This window comes from Tigriopus californicus, chromosome 2 (genome assembly GCF_007210705.1).
Source record: "Tigriopus californicus strain San Diego chromosome 2, Tcal_SD_v2.1, whole genome shotgun sequence".
Taxonomy (NCBI): Eukaryota; Metazoa; Arthropoda; class Copepoda; order Harpacticoida; family Harpacticidae; genus Tigriopus; species Tigriopus californicus.
The window spans coordinates 14,242,026-14,262,685 of record NC_081441.1 but is presented as its reverse complement, the minus strand read 5'-3'; the positions used below and the strand labels follow the sequence as shown (position 1 = coordinate 14,262,685).

Genomic DNA, 20,660 nt, shown 5'->3' with positions numbered 1-20,660 from the left:
GATTCCTTTGGGAGAAGAACATTTAAGAAGGTAAGTTATAACAAGTGGAACATGGCCCGTGTTATAAAGTTTCAGGTCAAATACATTTAAGCATTAAGACCTGTCATGCTTTTAGTCAAATTAGTTATTGAACTGTCTTTGCTAAATCTTTTGTGCGAGAAGCAAGTCTCATTGGATATGTACGTAAGGTACGTGATTGTTAATACGAACAGCTTTACACATGGCGATTTGATGCCCATTTTGGGTTTAAACTGCATTAAATATGTAGAACGAGTACATTAACGCAGAGCTACATGAAATCAAAAAGTCCAATCATGGGTCATTAATCTCACTAATTTTATTCATAAGGAATCACAGATCTTTCAATCGTTTCAATCTTTTCGGCCACAGGGAATTATTTGTTACTTCGTTTTGAATGTTTCACATGAGCTTTGAATGATTCTCTAATCAAAACACATACGCATTAGATCCTTAATTGTGGCTGCATTTTACTCAAAAACGCCCACAATCATCATATTCCGGCCGTTTGGCTCTAAGATCTATCGGAGAGTCTTTCCACAAATGACGGACACGCAACCTTTCAAAAACTCTGACGCCTTGAGCCCGCTTGGTTCTTTGTGACGGACTTGGAAGAAAACAATAAGTGTGTATACATACAGGGATCATGGCATAAAATCTCTCTTCTTTTTTATTCTTTTTATGATTTCGACTTCTAAGAAAGGTGACGTATGTAAAACTTTGACCACATTGTGTGCCGATTCCAAGTAATCCCTGTATTTGTTCCACCTTGGCATAGTAGGTAGCTTGACTTTGGCAAATTGCCCACCTGTGATGCGGTTCTGGGGAGCAGACGGGGGAAAAAATATTTCCCCTGCCAAGCCTGTCCGTATGCACACCGAATTTTCTACATACAAGGAGTAGGGCAAAGGAAATTCGATGGATGGGGAAAGAACGGGGATAAATTTAGCATTTCTTCATTGGGATTAGTCATCTCAGAGCACAAGGAGGGAAGGCAGAAAGGTAGGGAAGGCATACAAATCTCGCTCGCCGCCGCTGGCCTCGCGATTTCGGCTTTCAAAACGGAGTGAAGATCTCATTTAGAAGGTGGCACAAGTGAACGGCTTGTTTTGAGCTCCCATTTTTTCGACATTTCGTGACATCATCATGGCAGATTTGGAGAAAGGAAACAAAACCATTTTGGAAGAGGACGAAGAAGAGGAAGAGGATGACGAAGAGGTAGCCTTATATCTATAACATTTATCCCCATTCAATCTAACCTTTCCAATACTTTCGACATGGCTGCAAGCCTCTCGAGTTATTTGGGGAACATTTTCTTCCGTGGTCAAACAAACAATGAGCAATTTTGTTTTGACATTAAAACCATTTCAATAGTACGAATACGAGGAAGTGTCCGAGTACGACGAAGAAACCGAAAGTGAGGATGAAGCCGTGGATAAAGTTATCACCAAGCAAATCAGTCTAGAGTCCAATGAAGACAATTCTCCGTCCAATACCAACGAGCTTGCCAGTGACCCTCACGCGACCCCAAATCCGGCGACCCCGACGACCCTTCAAGTAAAGCCATCTTGAGTAGTCAGTTCATCTTAGTGTTGTTCCACCATGTCTCTCTCAGAGCCCTCCCAAGAGACCGAGGGGCCCGATTAATTTTCACATCATTTTATAACCCCCCTTGAACGTGTTTTGAAGCGACAATTTGATGCTCAGATTTTGCCTTCCAGGCCTCCACAGCCAACGGATCTGGGGAGAAAAAGTCCCGCAAAGAGCGAAATGAAGAGAGTGGAGAGAATGGGGAGAAACGGAAACATCACAAAAAGCATAAAAAGTCTAGACATATCGAGAAGTTTGTGAGTAATCCCCACTCTCCCGAACATTCCCTTCGAGAGACTCAAGGGTGTAATAAATGATGACTTTGGCTTTCAGGAAGCATTTAACACTGGAAAGCCCACCGATTCTAGCCGCGAGAAAAGTCACCGGCGGAAGATCCACGTCCGTTCCAAGGATCCCGCCAGCATTGCCAAACAATTGGAAAAGAGTCTCAATGGCGGTTCCTCTTCCAGCAGATCCAGATCTGGCAAAGGGGTAAGATGGCCATTCCTGTTCCCATGTTCAATGGCTGCAACATTGCATGATTGCGCCAATTTCAACGGATGCCTTGATTCCAAATCAGGGAGAGGGGGGTAACATCACTGAGCGTGCAATGGAGGTCCAAATGGATCATTCTCAAGCAATCTTGGCGTAAATCGTAAATATTAAGGGTGATGATGAGGAAAATGAAAGAGGGGATGGGAATGGCAGTGAGGAAATGTCGGCACTGAAAAAACAAAACATCATTGCTGAGCATCCCATAGAAACAATCAGCATTTACTAGGTAAACAGGGAGTAGTTTGGCCTGGCTAAAACTGGCACATGTATTACCTATAAGGCGGCACCCTAAATTAACATCACTCAAAAATCTAAAACGTCATTGTCAATGGGGTGAAAGCTACCGAAGTTACCTTTCAAGTAGGAGAGATTTGACAATTGTTCCAGTCCTTGGCTTCAATTTCCACACACGTGAACTTTGGACCGAGGTTTTGTGTTGAAGGTGTGTAACATTTGGCCCAGAACATTCCTGGCTGGCCGAACTTTGCTTTTCTTGCTTCATGCTCGACAAACTCGTCGTCCTATTCTATCCATCTGCTTTTGTAAGCCTTGTTTCACGTGGGTAAACTGAAAGCTGAGTATTATCATATCATCGGGAGAGTTGGCTAGCTTCAATGCAACGAGGAAATTGGGCCAAATGCCGGCTGAGAAATGAGACTTTGATGCATTAGTATTTGGCACCGAAGAATTTGTAGATACCCGATCGAAATTTGGAACAAAAGACCTAGGCTCATGGTTGAAATTCGTAAATTACTGGAGACCTTGTCATTTATGTTTAATAAAAGACGGTTTCTCCTATCCTATTGTTGTTACTAGATTTTTCATGGCTTTGAGAACACTTTTGAAGAAATATCATTCCTCAAGCTTTTGAGAACTCTAGGTGCGAACAAACAATCGTAAAGAGTTCAGAGTTTAGCAAAGGATTCTGGCATTGGAACCTTTATTTCAAGGGAAAAATCCCCAAAAATGATTTGCAATTCATGTTTCCTGCATGTTATAAATACACCAGATAAACCATAGGCTTTAGGATATCTAGAACTGTACTTAATAGACATTGATGAACGTCAATGTTAAGGCACAGCACTTGAATTATTAACCATCAATAATTCAAAAGAAAAACCACATTTTTAAAATATAATCTGATCGATTGCAAATATTTTGACGCGCCATCAAGCATACAGTAAGAGACTCCTTGCTTAATTATTATTATTTTTTGTCATCAGTTTACGGAATTTCCTCCTTGCAAGATTTGATAAGTTTTCTATGAGAGTTGGTGATGTTCTTTTGCCAAGACTAACGATGAGGGAATTCGGTGAAGTCTAATCTAGATAGATTGTCACACCATTGGCCAATCGCCAAAAGGAGCAAAGTTTGACTGTCAGATGGGAAAATCCCCTCTCACCCGTTGATTAAGAGGCCACTCATTAGAGAGACCTGACTCATTACAGAAACCCGCACCCCCACCTCCTAAGATCAACACTGTCTGCAAGATTTGTGGTAAAGAACCTTACGTTGTAGAGCGATTGGTGGCCGAAAAATCCTGGTGGCACAAGAACTGCTTCCGATGTAAACAATGCAACAAGATTCTGACGTAAGCTTTAATTGTTGCCAATTAGTATTGTTCTTTGTTGCGTGGTCCTAATGTATGAATGTAATGTATGTATGACTCATGACTCAATTTCAGCCTTGATACCTACATGAGCCACGAGGGTGTGATTTACTGCAAACCCCATCACCGAGAACTGTTCCAGCCTAAGGTGGTTAAGGATGACATTATTGAGGTCAAAGCCAAGCCTTTGGGAAGACGATCCAAAAATGAAGATGCCATCGGTAAATTCCGTCTCATATTATCATTACAGGGTCATTTCTAATGAAAAGCATTGTTTTTCTAATAATCTAACCTACTCTTAGAACTTGGACTACAGATCAATTTATTTGGTGTGTTGAGCCAGAATATGTGATCGAAATTTCTTGGACACTAGGTCTACCCGGTAAAACGGGACAGGCCCACAATCTTAAAAGCGCCCATGTTTTCTTTTTAGAGCGCCATCGCGAACAAGAGAGAAAAATGGAGACCATTGTCAGAGAAAATGAACCCATTGATCTTGGCGATGATGTGATCAGATCCAGTGCCACAGAGCGGGAGACCAAGTACAATGGTCTCGAGGATCTGGATGTGGGCTCCAAATTCAAAATGTTTGAGAAAGGAGGGTCGGAAGAGGCTGAACTAATGCCTCGAATCTCCACGGATCGGTATGGCATCATGGAAAAACTCAAGCGGCTGCAAGAGGGCGAGGACCTGGATGACCTTCTGGCTGAAATTGACGAAGAGATGCCAGACGATCCAGAGGAGGAAGTTGATCCAGAAGAATACGGCATGTCCGAAATGGAGAAGAAGGTACAGTAAAATGATGAAAAGGGGCTTTTGTGTATCAGGTGCGTATCGTGTACAGAATTGAGTCAAAACTAGGATTTTTATTTTATAGAATTGACAAATCGAGTTAAGGTTTTTTGCTTTATTAGTAAATACTCATTAGAATTTTTTTTCTAATGTTGTCGCTTTCCAAAAATAGGTGTCGCTTGTTTGGAAACAACACAAGTACAGAAAGTGCGCTATAAGGTCTTCAAATATGTTGCTTCTTTGGCATTGTGGTATGAAGCAGAGGCTTTTGCAGGCCCTATACGAAAAAAAATGTGGGGATATGTGGAGCAATGCATACATGGAAGTTACGTTTAAAAAATTCGGCGTGAAAGTTCCTTTTCAAAGCAATACGCTCTACCTCGAACTTTCTTGTTAGCAAACCTTGGCCTTAAAATGAGACCACAACAGTTGCAGTCATTGTTTCTTCGGGCCAATCCCATAAAGCAATCGAACTGATATTGTGTGCGATTTTTTATGATGTCCAAGTTCGAAAAGACAAACCAAAACCTCAGGTCCCACAGACGATGCTAAAATATAACCTGTTTCCAAACTAGCTCATGTTGTCCAAAAACTTCAAGGTGAGATTCGTTTTCAGACACATAAGGCCGAGATGATGTTCAGCGACTCCGCTCAAGATCGACGAGACAAAAAGGCGGAGCAGAAGAGACTGGAATTGAAGGAACTGAGGGAGTCCCTCATGTCTGGGAATAAGGATAATGTATTGGACCAGTTCGAGGATCTGTTGAATTCATCGGCCAATAAAATAAAGAAGACCAAGGTAGAGCTATTACTTCCCCAAGTGGTTTTGGCATCCTCATTTTGCTTGAAGAAGATATATTTCTTAGGTGGACGTCAGGAGCGCCAACGCCAAGAAGTTTCGGGAAATGTTCGACAAGGGCGAGGTTCCAGAAGGCAGTTTGACCAACGCCGACAAGACCATCAAGGAGAAAAATCACGAGCTTGAACAGATGAGAAAAACCAAGCGTGACCAGAAGGAGTACTTCAAGAAAATGGAAAAGGGCGAGTTGGAAGATCCATCCAAGGCGGCTCACGAGCCCAAACTCTTGGTCGGGAAGTTCAAAGATGTAAGGGCTTTTGATTACTACTACTAAAGCCCTAGTTTCCAATCAAGCTGAATCTCATTCTTAGAAATCCAATGGCGAAGAAGGAGGAGCCCCAGCTGACATGGAGTTGGCCTCGTTGTCCAACCGGTTCTCCTTTTTTGAGAACTACAAAGACAAAGAACCCGGGAAACCCAAAAAGAAACAATTTCGCATATCACCCTCCCGAGATGGAGAGGAGGTCGAGGTAAAAGAGTCAGCATTCTCGCTTGCTAAATAGCTTGGTTATTGAATGACATCCATCCATTATTTCATGATTAGGCTGAGCCCAATAGTGAGGATATCGAGGAGAGACGTCGTCACTTGACAGAAAGGGATATTGCGAGACGGGATTGCAAAGCGGCTAGCATCCTAAAGAAATTCAAGGAAATGGAGGAGAAAGTGCTGAACGGCGAAGATGATGGTGAGGATCATGGGCAATTGGTTACTTTGGCTACCATAATCACTAACCTCGCTCAATAATCATATCGTTAGCCAAAAGGGACACTCAAAAGATTTCTGGCCAATCCCTGATTGTTGAGAGGCTTCTAAACTGTTCCCCCATTCCCTGTAAAACAGGGATAATTAATTTATCTGTATTTCAGTGTCAAAATGCGATGATCCAGATAAACCGATTATGACAGACCTGGGTTTTCTAGGTCGATTACCAGGGGGTAAGTTTGCAGGGAGTCCCCAAAACTGAATCCGTTACCATTACCCTCCGACACTACAATCCGCACACAATAGAGTCTCACGACTTGATACCAACTTTTGAAGGCTCCTCATATTCCATGGACGAGAGTAATTCCACCTGAAAGTTTTCAGAATAGATGGTTTCCCTCTGTGACGAATAATCATTCACTTGGCATTTATTACTCGAAAACATTAAAAAAAATCAACGCGCTAAGCTCCATAAAAAGGCTAAATAAGCTTTGATTCGGCATTCGTGAGACTTTATTGATGAGTGAATTCCTCAATCACGAAGAAATGTCCTCATATGTTGACTCTGATTTTACCTCAAAATGGTCTTTTAGGGACGAGACCCGAGTACAAGAAATTGCTAACCAAGCTAACCCACAATTAGTGCCATAATCATTGCTACTACTGTTATTATTATTATTATTATCATTATTATTATTCACCACAATTATTGTCAATGTTCCTTTTCTGTGTATTGATGCTTTATATCTTCAAATTTATCACAATCAATTTGGTGGAGCAAGTGAAACTGACAAGGTTTTGTGGCTATTCATTCGAGTTCTGACAAACATGCAACCGAATTCCCCTGATTTACCTAATCATTCACGAAACCTAGTCAGCATTCCACGTGTTGTCGTCCGTCCATATCCTTTCAAGTCACTTGCAATTTGTCCTGCCACCTGACGTTCAAGCAAGGACCATCCGATAAAAACTTTTAGGTAGTACATTGATAGCTGGCTAGATCATATATATTTCGTTTGATTTTTTTTTTCAGTGGGAGAGAAACGGCCTCTGAAAAGGTTTACTCCACCTAGAAAATTGGGCAGCGAGTCGGAGAGCGACTATTCCGACAGCGATTATTCCGACTCGGATTCTTACACCGATTCGTACTCGTAAGTGATGTTTTTTTGGCTGCCTCCGACTGTTACATGAATCAATTTTATATGCATGGCAGGGACTCTGAGTACTCTGATTCGGACGTCGACGAAGACGAAACTTTGCGCGCTATTCGGGCCACTCAGAGGGCCAAGGCATTGCGCGCCAAATTTGAAGAATGGGAGCAAAGTCAGGATGCCAAGGAACAGGAGCGACAAATGAAACTCACCGACGAGAATGGATCCAGCTTGGACACGGCCTCGCATCTGAAGAAACGCTTCGAGGCTCTTCAATTGCGTGAGGAGGCCGAGCGCAATTCCCAAGCCCAATCGCCCAAATTCAGACCGAAAAGATTCAAGGTGGTGTGACCATCCGACATGTGGATCAATTGAATGTACTAATCTGTTTGCTATCTTTGTTTATTTCAGTAAAATCGTCGTGTGATACCCGTGTCAATCCGTCGTCCCTTTCGGATGGTTAATCAGGCTGAACGCATGGAGCTTGTTTAACCAATGAGGGGATCATGTCCACCGCTTGGACCACACATTACTTCCTTTGTTGTCTTTGTATATACGATATTGTACGAATAAATACCCTCAAATACTGAACGTTCAGCTGATAAGTTTATTGGATCTGGATGAACGGTATGGATATTAATTATATGGACCGATTATACATATATATGTATTTACAAGTCAGCTCTGCACCCAAATCCGGGTCCTTTGGGCTCTTCCGAGAGAGAAGTGAGCTTTCCAAATGGTTCCGCCGCATATCGACCACTTCTTGGACCCTTGGGTGGGTTTTTGCCTTGCTTCAGATCATTCAAAATCTCGTCCATGTCCTTCTCGGTCAGGTCTTCATAATAATTGTCATTAATCTTGAATGAGAAGTTGAGCCATTGGCTTGTTTTCACAACGGTCTTACCAGGAAACCCCGAAAAATGCACCTTACCTGGACCATTGGAGCATTGACACAAGCACCCAAGCATTCGACCTCGGACAAAGTGAACATGTTATCCTTGCTCGTCCCGCCCACATTGACCCCCATGTTTTCTTTGCACTTTGCCACGATCTCGTCGGATCCACGCAACCAACAGGGCGTGGTGGTGCACACCTGAACGTGATATTTGCCCACAGGATTCCTATTGAACATGGTGTAGAAAGTGGCCACCTCGTAGACTCGCATGCGAGGCATTCCTGTGGAGTGAAAGTATCATTGATTATTGAACAATCCAAATATTAAACTATGGAACATATTCTCTTTTCAATCAAATGAAGGATTTCAACTTGGAATACCACCCTTGAAACAATTGCAATCAAATATCAAGTTCAGAGGCTTCTACTAATCAGTTTGGTCAAAGACGGACACGAGCGAGTCTTTTCACTTCAACTTTTATCTAGACTCAAGTCCTGTAGGGAACTCTAGTCCCGCAAATCGCAAATAGGCCATCTTGTTTTGGCCAAGCTAATCATGGCTAACAATCACTTTTCGAAGGAAAGTTTCTAGCATGGTCTCATTTGTATCATGTTTATTGGTTTGAAACGGGGGCATGGGAAGTGCAGGTTTGCATCCGTAATTATTTACATTTAGCATTGGGTCGTCTCTGCTTAGTACATCGTACAAATACATCGGGTTTGGATCTATTTTGGTGAAGAATAAACTGGTGAGGGAAGACGAAATATTTACGGAAGTGAAGATGAACTTTTTCACAATCTTGACTCCTTTTTAAGAGGGGAAAGGTAGCCGTAGGCCAAGATTGCCAAAATTAGACGTAGATGCAACGAGTAGCTTAAGCATTGACCGAATACTCATTGTTGACTTCACTCCAGAAATCCTGCAGATTAAAATTGTGAACTATCCAACTTGCCGCAAATGGGCCAGAATGGCCTACCAATCGGACCAAATCAATAAACTTGATATTTTTGGAAAACCTAGTAGTTTCTCCGACTCTCAGACATCGGACCCTTTTCAAACTGGCCGGTTCTCAGATTTAGGGCATTTTGGAGTCTTACCAATGACCTCGGCAACGTGATGCATGGCCGCAATGGGCAGCCATCCGTTATTTTGCCGCTGAGCCAAATCTAGCAAGGGAATCACGGCCGCTCGCTTGTGGCCTTCCGGATAGATAGACATGATGGCCTCCACCCGCGATTTGTTCTCGTCGTTAAACGTGAATGGCGTCTCTTCATTGTTCTGGGGCGTGTCGCGATGAATGAAATTGCCTGGCCCACCTCCACCCGCACGAGCCGCAGTGGTGGACACGCCACGTAGGGAACTGGCCCAATTGACACGGCTTAGTGACTTCAAAAACATGTCGAATGTACACTCCACAGTCCACTCTAAAATGTCTCTGGTTGACGTCAATGAAAACAGATGAACGAACGAACAGCAGCTCAAAATCCACACCAATCAGAGTGGCCACGAAGTTTGTATCCCAAAGAATAAAGAAATTGAAGCGACACAGGCCTTCCTTCAATCACAAATACATTCATTTTAGAAATTGGCAAACTGCTAAATTTACAAAAGTGCGCCGCAAATAATCCTTCGCCAGAATGCTTAGCTTAGTTGAATTACAAATTTCTTATGCTGGGGATTTTGAGCTTATGGTACGGTTGAACAATCATATCTCTTAGAAGTACACCAACTGAAAACCACTTGCTTTTTCCAAGTTCAAGTGATGACCCATCTTCGGGATTTTGGAACTTATTTGTCGTTAATCATGCCTTTGTTTTTTCCTTTATTTCTTACGATTTCAAATCTGGGCATGGATTTCATCACAAATGAAATGCCTTTAGCAAAATATGAGTTTAACATAATTTTTTGTAGATGTTTAACCTTTCTTAATTACGCCTCTTTTCTGTGGTAAGTAAGGGTCATGTTAATTTTTTGTATTATTTATATGTCCATTTCAGGGTAAGAAATGGACTTGTATTACTAACAAAGTCCCAGTTATCCTACCATTACAATCAATCGCTACGAACATCGGAGTGAGTGCACATACACATGTGCACTCGGTTTCCCTCGGTTATTTAATATCGTCAGAGGAAGCAAGACAAAACCACGAGGAAGATCGTGAATGCTCTACATTTTTGCCTTGCCCACGTTGTCCTTCTATTAGTGCCAATAGAATCGTACCACAAAGCCCCCAGTCTTTGTTCGTAATTGATGGAATTTTTATCCAATTGTGTCTCCTCTTTCAACGACCTTTTTAAATAACCTGGCACCCCTCAATGACAATGTTGTCAAATCGTGGCCTTTCCGCCTCTTCCGCCAATGTACGATCAATCAAGATCAGCCTAAATGGAAAATAGGTGTGCCATTTCAGCCGGAGGAAATAGTTGGACTGCCTGCTGGGAGAGGGCCGGTGGACGGAACAAAATAACTGTAGAGTGACTGCTACGGGTTTCATAAGTCGCTCAAGGAGGGGCGTTACGAGCACTAAAAGGGCTCAACGAGACCTATGATGGACATGCAGATTTCTAAAAATATCACTAGGAAGAAAACACACTCATGGGCTCAACTCTGACTTTACCAATCATCGAATCTTCGCTTTCGACTGGCCGGGGACGGTTCCCCCTTTTGTGGCGCCTAGGTCTCCCAACCGCAGAAGTAGAGGTAGTTTATGTTTCATATACCTAGTAATATATACAATACGTTACCCATAGTTGTACTATTAGCATCAGCTCAGGCCATGGAAAGGTTTCCTACCACCCAACGTCTCTTGATGGGTGGGTTACTAAATTTGACCTGGTCACGCTGAGTTCAATGGCGAAAAAAAGGGAGTCGAACGACTTGACCCTTTTCTAAGATCGACTCATTATTACGAGGTAAGCCCCCATTCCGAGTCTATTCCACTACCAGGCCATCCTGGAGGCCGGATGGGAGAAAAGGATGCGGGTTATGAACCGCTCGTGTTGGTTAAATCTTATCCAAAGAGGCCATTATGACTCTCCTCTTTAATCAGCAGTGGCGAAAAGCCTGATCGGAGATGAGCTCGGGGGGAAGTTCTGGCTTCCCAACCGACCGGAATGATTTAAAGAAAATTTAGTGATGCTGAGGTCGAGCCATGAGACGTGGGTATTCAGTTGCTCTATTTTGTCGTTGGATAAGGGTTCATTTTTCCAGATGGATGGGATGCGATGGACCGGTTGATAGGCCCGTTTTCTTAGTGCAAAGTAACCGAGATTACCAAATGAAGGAGATGTGGAAAGCTGGAGGAGAAGGGGGAAAAGAAAGTATTTGCCTCGCTATAACACAAAAGCATTCGTATTGATGGGATCAAAGGTGGAAATGGAAAGACGCTGAATCATGCACACATTCATATTAGAGGCAGATACAGATAATGTGCGAGGAAATAGACTCGAATCATTCTCACTAATGTGCTCTCTAGAGGGCTTGATAGACAAATGTGGACTACTTTCGATCGAGTAGCTTTTGATCCAGCTTATGGTTCACATTCACAAACAATCCGATTCAGCAGCCATAAAACTAATGCCAATGACAAGACGCTCTAGTCGAGTAAAATCAGTAGATCTTTGGGTCCAAAGCCCCACGTGTGTTCACGCCTCAGCTCTCTCTTTGCAGCGCCTATAGCCCGCCAACCTATCCTCAAGCGCGCGTTCCCCGCATCAGGATTCTGTCATTGGCCCGTTTGTCCTCCGGACGCCGTGTCCGTTTTGCCCATGTCGAGCGAGGCCCAGCCTCCGATCGCTCCGGCGGTCAGTTCCGCTCCCGTTCACCCGCCTGCTAAAGAAGGTACGCCTTCTTCTTCCGGGAGTAGCGGTGGCCGAAGCTCACATCACCATTCGTCGCGTGGACGGGGCCGAGGGCGAGGTAGTGGCCGCTCTCACGAGGATCATCGACATGCAGAACGAACTAAACGACCCGATGTGCAACATTACAAGCCGGGTGCCTTCAAAAGCACGCCCAAGGGTGAAGAGGAAGACGGACGCTTTCATGCCGAAAATGGCGCGCCCGCTCCTACGCCAGCTCCTGCTCAGACACAGCCTCCGTCCAGTGGGAAGAGGTCGGGAAAAGGTCGAGGTCAGCATTCCGTTGATAAAGGTACAGCTAAGCCTGATCCCGTCTCCACCCACCCCGAGGCTGGTACTCATCCGCCCGTTGAACCAGGATCGAGTTCGACGTCCCAAGCAGCTCACTCCGGGGGCAATAGTGGTGGTGGTGGTGGCGGGGCTCACGGGCGTGGTGGCAAGTCCAAGAAGAAGAAACCTGACCAGGCCCATTATGTGCCTAAGAAAGTGGATGCCCCGGGGTCAGACCAGCCTGAACAAGATGGACCGACCTCAAAAGTGATCCCTACCTCAAATGATGATCCAGTCGCGCCATCCAGCCACAAACCTTCGACATCGGACACTCAGCCGAAAGAAGAGGCTCCGCCCAAGGCGTCCAGAAACAAAAGTGGAAAAGCCAAAGACAATCGCGAATCAAAAAACCGAGACGGAAATCGCCGAGCCCGGGGTAGGAATGCCAACCATCAAAACCCACCTTTATCCCAAGAAATCGACCACACACAACAGAACGGTTTCACCGAAAATCCCTCGGCGAAAGGATCTCAACAGGGTGGACAGAGAGAAAAGTCTGCGACCTCTCAGCCCTCCTCGAGAGCTTCTGGAATTCAAGAGACCGTTTTGCCTACACCGGAGCCTAACCGAGACTCCAAGGCCAATTCTGAAGAAGATCGAAGCATGCACAAAAGAAAGAAGCAGACGGAGCAAGAACAGCAACCAGCCCAACCCGCAACGCAATTACAACGAGAGAATCGCGACCATCGAGATCGAGGTTCCAACCACCACAATCAGCAACAACGAAAAGACTTCCGCAGGGATCACAATCAACAGAGTCAGAATAGTAGGAAATTTGAGGCTCAGATTCCACCTCGATTGCGAGACAGACAGCAACAGCAGAAGCACAATCACCACCACCATCAACAACAACAACAACAACACGCCCACCGGGATTTTAACCATGGACACCCAGAGGCTGATCGTGAGCGAAGTGGTGGAGGAGTGAATAGCCAGGGCAAGAATGAATATCACCAACATTCATCGCAGTACGAGAGGCAAAGATACACCAGATCCCCCAGCCCTCGTCAGGTCACGAGACGGAGTCAAAGTCCCATGGGTGTGGTACACCACCGTGGCGGTGGCGGTGGCGGTGGTGGGGGTCGAGAGGGCGGATCGTTGAACCGTCGCACGGAGAAAGGCCGGCGTTTCAGCGAAAGTGAGCAACACCCCCCTTCAGATTGGGGTAATCGATACTTCCGTGAGCCTAGTGGTTATCAGCATTCAGACAATTACCGAGCACAGGGTGGGGCTTGGGAGGACCATCGTGGCGGTGGAGGTCGAGGAGCGGGGCGCGGGGGACGAGGTGGGGGTGGTAGAGTGGCACACAATAGTCAAGTTCCGCCCAAGGTAGAAGTCCCTCCAAGATTCATGAAAGGTCGTGGCCAAGTGCGATCGATGCCAGCCTCGCAACAACGTTTTTCTGGACAAAACCAGTCTCATTCTCCCTTGGATGCTGATCGAGTAGCGTCCGGAGACGAGGAAGAGGACATTTCTGTGATCTCCAATTCTCATCGAGACACTGCTGACGTTCCCAAGAGTGGCTCCTCTCGTCCACCTTTGCTGTCCATGGACTCTGAAATGAGTGATTGGAGTGTCGAGGTTGACGAAGACGAGATAAGGATGAAAAACTCGCTCTTAGATAGGCAATCAAGCCGATCTGTTCCTCCGGCACCTAGCTCTTCATCTGGGCCATCAGGTGGGGGAATCATTCGTTTACCTCCTACACAAGCACCTTCTTCATCGAGTAATCAATCGAAGCCCCATCAATCAAGCAACAACAGAGGCCACAACCAGCATTCAACGGCGGCTTCAAATCCAGCCTGGCGAGGCGTGCCACAGCGGGAAATCCAATACCAAATGGAACCGAGCTCCAACCGACAAGGTAAATCTTCTCTTTCGCATCGGGGAGAAAGAGACCAAAAGTTCCTGTTCGACCACAAGAACCCAAACAAACCCATCCCAGCGCCCAACCATGCCCACGGACGTCCCCCTCCAGGAAACAGCGGTGGTTCTAGCTCAGGACCAATGCGTGATGGCGGTGCTTCTTCACATCCTTTTCAAGAGAATTTCGCACCCCCTCCCTTTTCTCCTCAGATGGCCCCCCACAACCATCAAAACCCGCCACAACAACAACAACATCATCAACAACAACAACACAACCTTCCCCCTCAGCACCATCTTCCCCATCCGCATTCACAACCTCATCGCCACCCTCCCCCTTTGATGGGAGTTCCTATGCCCAAAATGCAACCCCAACCCGAGTGGTACGACGTCAAAGACTCGGATCCCAAAACTAAGCATTATCCGGTGGTGTTGGGAATGGCTCAGAACGACTTTGCTCTGCAAGAGATCTTCAAGCAAGGACACTACTGCCTCTGTCATCTTTGGGATACGGAGGTGCAGAAACTCCGCAAAAGCATTCAACTTGCTCTGGAGCACCTTATCCGGACGGACCTTCAATACTGTGCCTTTCATGATGTGGAATTTCACATCTGGAAGATTGCATTCTATCGACTTTTGGAATTTATGAAATTGGGTGTCAAAGATGGACCTGAGGATCTCAGACGGAAACTTGAAGCAAACATCAATGAGTTGCTGGAAGAAGGCATTGAATATTACACGCATCTTTTGGATGTGTTGGATAGTCACTACAAGCTGCATTTGGAGCAATACTACGACGTCCTCGAGCCTCGTTCCCACGATAAGCACTTCAAATTGGCCTTAATGTCTGTGCAAAAGTGTCTGCTTTGTCTTGGTGACTTGTCTCGATATCGCGAACTGATCCAGGAGACGAGTAACTTTGGCAAAGCCCGTCAGTATTACCAAAAGGCCAGCAATATTGAGCCTCGGAATGGTCGACCTTTCAACCAGTTGGGCGTTCTCGCCGTCAACACAAAGCGCAAGTTTGAGGCGGTCTACTACAACATGCGCTGTCTCATGGCTAAGAATCCATTCCAATCCAGCCAAGAGAGTCTCACCGTCATGTTTGAAGACATTAAACGCAAGTGGGAAGCCAACGATCGCAAGCGTCTGGAAGACAAAGAAGCCCGTCGCAGAGCAGCGCAAAAAGAAGTGGAAGGCAATCAACTGATCAAAGGCACTCACTTGAGAAAGGAGATCTGGATTCGGCCCGAAGGTGGACGGCGATTGCACCGAACCACATCGGCCTTGGACACGCCCGAGACCAACGAAGATGATGAGGATTTGCGCGAGTTATCAACCTCGGACCTCAACCGGCGCTTTAACAACACATTCCTCTATTTGATAGGGAAATTGTACAGCAACATCAGCATGGAAACGTTTGGCATTGCATTGGAGCTGCTTCGAAAAGAATTTCGAGAACTCCTTGCCCGAGTCCCGTTGCCCTTGGACTCGAAGCGACTGGTGCAGATCATGTCCTTGAACATGTTCGTGATCGAACAGACCAAGATGAAGGGCGGCGACTCGGAGAACTACCGTTCAGCTATGCAGGTCTCTGCTCTTCAGCTCGCGTTCGACATGTTCGGGATCCTGGTGGAGCGCTCAAATAACCTCCTGGAAGGCTTTCGACCTTCACTCAACGAAACTAGTCAATGCATCTTCCCGGACGACGATCTCCCCAATCTGTTGTCGGCCATTAAGGTTTGGTGCGACTGGCTCTTGGGGAATAACGACACGTGGTACCCGATCGTCGCCGATGAGCCATTCACCCATCTGGCTGCATTGGCCACTCACTTGGAGAAACTCAAGCCGGTCTTGAAACCTATTTTGCTTACGTTCCTAGAGGAAACTCAATTCCACATTCACCCAGACAGAGATTCTTTCGAGTTGGTTCGATTGGGCGAGGATGCCCTCCTTTGTGATTTTAGCCCTTGGTTCCGTGGTCTCACTTGGGAGCTTTACCGACGTTATGCACCTCGGTCCCTGCCTCTACCCCTGGCCCAGGATGTTCGTCGCATTGATGCCATCAACTTCTGCGTCGACTTCTTGGAAGGGTTGGAGCCACCCATCTTGAAATGGTCGCTTCCCGACAACGCTCACATCTCCCTGGTCGAGACGACCAAAAGTCCCCAAGAGAAGGCCAATGCTAACCTGACCCATATGATTGAATCCGAAGAAGATATTCTCGAAGAATCCTACAGTGATGAAGACAGTACGCTGCAACGACATGCCACCTTGAGCAACACAAAAGATGGAGGCCAGTTGAGCGCCTTGAAACAAAAGAAGAACGAGCTCGAGCGGCGAAAATTAGTCGAAGAGCGCGAAGCCCGACGAATGCAACGAGAAATTTTGGCCGAACATGTCAACGTGGTTCTTGAAATCTGTCCACGATACATCGTGACGGATACCAACTGTTTTGTGGACCACCTCAACGACATCAAGAACCTAGCTAACACCAATCAGTTCCGCATTCGTGTCCCCTTGGTTGTACTGACCGAACTTGAGGGTCTGGCCAAAGGAGCTCATCCTCACAAGTACGCCAGTCACGGACATGCCGTGATGGTGTCCGAAAACGCCCGACGAGCTCTACAGTTCCTCCATGACCACCGCCAACCTTCTATCAAATGTGTCACTTCCAAAGGCACCACCCTATCCACGATGGGTGTAGCCAACGAGGAAGACAACACCGAGGGGAAGAACAACGACGATCTCATCCTCAACACCTGTCTTTCTCTCTCAGAGTTGGCACCAATTTCTGCTATTGCATCCAGAGGCGGAGAAGGAGGATCATCTTCTAGTGGAGGTGCGGACAAGATGCGAGTTGTCAAGCGAGAAGTAGTGTTATTGACCGAGGACCGAAACCTCAAACTCAAATCCCATCTTCATGATATTCCAGTCAACAAAGTGGGAGATTTTGTCCGCTGGGCATGTCAAGGCCCCTAGTACTAGCCACTACCATCTATCTACGCCTCCAGTGGGTGGTGTTTTTCAAGAAAAAAAATTCAAATATCCTGCTTGTGAGGCGATGTGGAGCCCTTCCCCGATACTTCGTTCTGTGATTCTTTGATTATCGTCTTGATTCCAACCTTTATATATACCAGATATTTAAGCAAACACTAAAATAATCCGGAAGAAGAGAAGCAGTGTAAATATTCCTCGTCAACTCCCAAACAAATCAAAGCATCGTCCTGGCCATCAAACCATTTTTCATCGCAATATTCTTACTACAGGAGCACGCCCCCAACACGCCACTCGATTGGCTTTTTTCATCCATCTAAGAAAAAGCGAGGCAAAATTCATGCAGAACGAACCCGTTTTAGTGTATTTTCCCCGTCTTCATTGCTGGTTTTGCACTAATAATGAGCATTCGTACTAAAACCATTGCTACTCCGAGTCGATGATATAATGCTAATGTACCATTTCTCCACCCCTTTATCACCCTTGGTAATGATTGAACTACGGATTGTAATGTGCGATTTCCACTTAATAAACGATTTCCAAGCCTTCCTTCATGACACGGGATCATTTTCCTTCTATTTCTGTTCCAGTCTCGATGTGATACAACGGGACAGCTACTACAACCACTCACTCAATCACTCAATCACTGAACCCATTGTCAAACAGGGATGAGGGGATTCTCGGGATTCTCCTTCACACTCCCAGATCCATCCATCTTTAATACTGACCTGGTCAAGGTGCTCTTCGAACGTCCTTCCGTCTCATTTGCTCCTGCCATCTTGGTCCCTCTAGCCTCAGAGTAAACTCTTTTTTCGAAAGGATCGGGCCTAGAAGAGATCTGATTAACCTTGAGCCTTTTGCAGCGTTTGCCACCGAAGGCCCATCTGGCTGGGCTTGATCGCCTTCTTCTTTTCCAAGCCATTTCTCCTCCCCTTCGCGAAACTGTCCATGTTCCCGCTCTCCACCTTGGTGAACGAATACGCGGGGTCTCATTGGCTGATTGGCGTGTTCGCCATCAGTATCTGGTTAGAAACGCTTTGAGAACCACCAGTTATGTTTGCCGCGCAAATCTGGCGGGCATGTCGCTTTGGCGGAAGTTTCAAGCCCTCCTCCAATGCAACCTCGAGCCTTCATCCCCTTCTTCGCCCCAAAGGCAGGCCGAATCGGCTGATGGCTCCCAAACCGGCTCAAGTTCACACCAGCCAGGCCAAATCAGCCCTCCCGCCCATTTTGGTGGGCCTGGTCAAGCCAATTGCCAGGATCACGGCAGCGCTCTTCGGCCGACGGGTTCGGATATGGTGGCGAAAATTGCCCGATCAAAGAAGAATAGCGGTCCTGGACAAACTAAAAAAGAGTCGGATGATTCTTGGAGGTAAATGGGTGCATGTAGAGTGCATGCTTTGAGGACCTAATGGGCTTTCGTATGTTCATTCTAAGGCAATAGGTTTAAACAAGAAGATTTGAAATATAAAATAAAGAAATTGTTGGTTTTGGCACTCGCTCATGAGCCTGGCGTTGACTCAACCCGAAAGGCATCATCAATGGCGACACGTTGCCTTTGTTGGAAAATTTTTTCATAGCTCTTCATCCAATTTTGGGGTAGAAAGTAAGTTTCCAATGACTAGTTAACAAACAGTAGACTTACACAGACTCTGGCTTTTAATTGTCGAAATCTTACCCTAAAGATATTATCACGAAAGATATCTCTTTGCGTCAATTCCACTCTATTTCACATTGCGGCTCTTACAGAATTTGCCTTTTTTTGTAATTGAGACTTTTCATGATGAGACAGAGCGAAATGATACCTCTCTAAATATGAAGTATTAGCAAAACTATTCTTTTGTCAATTTTGTAACATTATCCTCTATTATCGTAGTGGAGTAGTGATAAGAACGAAAATATTAAAATTTTGTGAAAAAGTGCCAGGCTTTAAGTTACAGAGTGAGTATTCAATATTTAACTCGAAAGAATGAAATGTTATTCAGCTCTCAAACCATAATACTTTTTACTCAGGACTCGTTATAAGAAAATGTCAATCATACATCACTACAAATGATTAGTAGATCTTGTTACCCCCTAGCATTGAGTACAACGAAACAGGTGCTTACAAAATGGGAAAAGAAAGGAGCTGCTCTTAAAAACAGAACCTATACCCTCGTTGTTTTATTTTTATTTCTCAACTTTTTTCTAGGTCTCGGAGCTGGAACGACCATTGTTTTGCTGTACCAATATGAGGCGCACATCGAGACATGTGCCATTACGGGTCGAAAGAGGTTCCTGGCTTTACGCCCGGAACAAATCGAAAAGATCGCACGTTCTGAATTTGAGCAAGTAAGTGACTCTTAACAGGTCAATAAGCGCTACTGAGCATAAGAACTAAACGCCCTTATTGTACTGCCCAACTTAAAGTCACTATTATCTCACTCTACGTTCAAAACACAAATCTTTGATAATTTTCAATATTTCTTTGCCATCAACCACGTACATGATTTAATTGATGTTACATTTCTGCAGGTTCATCCATATCTAATCTTTAACTTTCTGAAAGACTGCCGGTGACTTGGCAAATAGTTCATTCCTTGATCATACCGATAACTCTCCAATAAGGCTAATAATCCAGTACTCTACCTGATGAAGTATTCATAGTAATAATGAACTTTGCCCAACCTTTGCCACGCTTTTTTCATTATTGGTGGGTGCTAGAGTCGGACGGCTGAGCCACATTATTCAACTCCTTCCGATAGGCAGTGTCGCATCCATATCAGGTTGATTCTCCATATGTGGGTGTGGTTAGCATCTAACAGTTTCATATGGAAAAAAGCCGTGGCGGAGAATCGAACCAGGGGCCTCTCTCAAGCTAGCAAACTGCGCTAATCACTACCCGACGTCTCCTCCTTTATTTTTGCAGTTGCTCGAGACTTACGAGCGTCATCTTTTACCGGGTCGTCATCCGGCTTATGCCCGCGTGTCCGGCGTGGCCAATCGAATCCTCAAAGCAAACAAAGACTACCAAGAAATATATGGCAAAGACTGGACCGTCACCGTTATTCAAGATAAAGAGAGGAACGCCTTTGTTTTACCGGTAAGACCCGATAGTCGTGGGAAATCATCATTCAAGTCTATTTCATTGAAACACTACAAACGTGCTGAGGAAGTCTGTGCACGCGTGATTACGTAAGGGAAAGTGAATTGAGCTAGATTTTTGGCACTTTACTGGCGGGAGTGGAGAGGGAACTGGGTTGATCTGGCATTTTTCGCTTGGGAACTCGTGGGCTTTTGTACTTCTCTTTTTCCTCCTTGTCAAGTTCTTTCCACATCTAAAAAACAGAGAACGTCCATAATCATGTGCACTAATATCATGTGCAGCCACTTGTTTTTAAGCACACATTACCTCAAGACCTCTGATATTGATGGCAGAGTCTTCTATTCCGGACTCGG

The 20,660-nt window shown here is 45.3% G+C and overlaps 5 protein-coding genes across 8 annotated transcripts in view; 3 read left to right on the top strand and 2 right to left on the bottom strand.

The window, feature by feature from the left end:
• The first annotated feature begins 1,004 nt into the window (after positions 1-1,004).
• On the top strand, positions 1,005-7,868 carry LOC131893078 (DNA ligase 1-like). 3 transcript variants are annotated; one of them, XM_059243011.1, is made up of 15 exons: positions 1,005-1,236; positions 1,393-1,575; positions 1,740-1,865; positions 1,942-2,100; positions 3,612-3,754; positions 3,848-3,993; positions 4,206-4,561; positions 5,181-5,363; positions 5,431-5,670; positions 5,735-5,893; positions 5,968-6,109; positions 6,291-6,359; positions 7,160-7,277; positions 7,340-7,619; positions 7,689-7,868. In XM_059243011.1, the coding sequence occupies exons 1-15, from the start codon at positions 1,165-1,167 to the stop codon at positions 7,689-7,691; spliced, it is 2,379 nt and encodes a 792-aa protein (XP_059098994.1). In that variant the 5' UTR covers positions 1,005-1,164; the 3' UTR covers positions 7,692-7,868. The 3 variants fall into 3 exon arrangements, with proteins under 3 accessions (XP_059098994.1, XP_059098996.1, XP_059098995.1); XM_059243013.1 differs by lacking the exon at positions 1,393-1,575; XM_059243012.1 differs by lacking the exon at positions 6,291-6,359 and having other exon boundaries at positions 1,006-1,236.
• On the bottom strand, positions 7,865-9,661 carry LOC131893079 (NADH dehydrogenase [ubiquinone] flavoprotein 2, mitochondrial-like). Its single transcript, XM_059243014.1, has 3 exons — positions 9,273-9,661; positions 8,212-8,456; positions 7,865-8,137 (listed from the first exon to the last, which is right to left on the bottom strand). Exons 1-3 carry the CDS (start codon positions 9,571-9,573, stop codon positions 7,949-7,951), a joined length of 735 nt encoding a protein of 244 aa, XP_059098997.1. The 5' UTR covers positions 9,574-9,661; the 3' UTR covers positions 7,865-7,948.
• Positions 9,662-10,998: 1,337 nt separating this feature from the next.
• On the top strand, positions 10,999-17,771 carry LOC131891301 (telomerase-binding protein EST1A-like). 2 transcript variants are annotated; one of them, XM_059240833.1, is made up of 2 exons: positions 10,999-11,087; positions 11,845-17,771. In XM_059240833.1, exon 2 carries the CDS (start codon positions 11,943-11,945, stop codon positions 17,205-17,207), a length of 5,265 nt encoding a protein of 1,754 aa, XP_059096816.1. In that variant the 5' UTR covers positions 10,999-11,087; positions 11,845-11,942; the 3' UTR covers positions 17,208-17,771. The 2 variants fall into 2 exon arrangements, with proteins under 2 accessions (XP_059096816.1, XP_059096811.1); XM_059240828.1 differs by lacking the exon at positions 10,999-11,087 and adding an exon at positions 11,312-11,333.
• Positions 17,772-17,840: 69 nt separating this feature from the next.
• Positions 17,841-20,660, top strand: part of LOC131893358 (metalloendopeptidase OMA1, mitochondrial-like) — a 14,134-nt gene continuing 11,314 nt past the window's right edge. Inside the window, exons 1-4 of the mRNA XM_059243355.1 lie at positions 17,841-18,021; positions 18,086-18,594; positions 19,414-19,553; positions 20,131-20,304. Of these exons, the coding sequence (XP_059099338.1) occupies positions 18,276-18,594; positions 19,414-19,553; positions 20,131-20,304 (633 nt within the window). The 5' untranslated portion in view covers positions 17,841-18,021; positions 18,086-18,275. The remainder of the gene's footprint in view (positions 18,022-18,085; positions 18,595-19,413; positions 19,554-20,130; positions 20,305-20,660) is intronic.
• The window catches only part of LOC131891312 (WD repeat and HMG-box DNA-binding protein 1-like), a 4,853-nt gene continuing 4,511 nt past the window's right edge, over positions 20,319-20,660 (bottom strand). Inside the window, exon 6 of the mRNA XM_059240843.1 lies at positions 20,319-20,541. Coding sequence (XP_059096826.1) covers positions 20,417-20,541 — 125 coding nt within the window. The 3' untranslated portion in view covers positions 20,319-20,416. The remainder of the gene's footprint in view (positions 20,542-20,660) is intronic.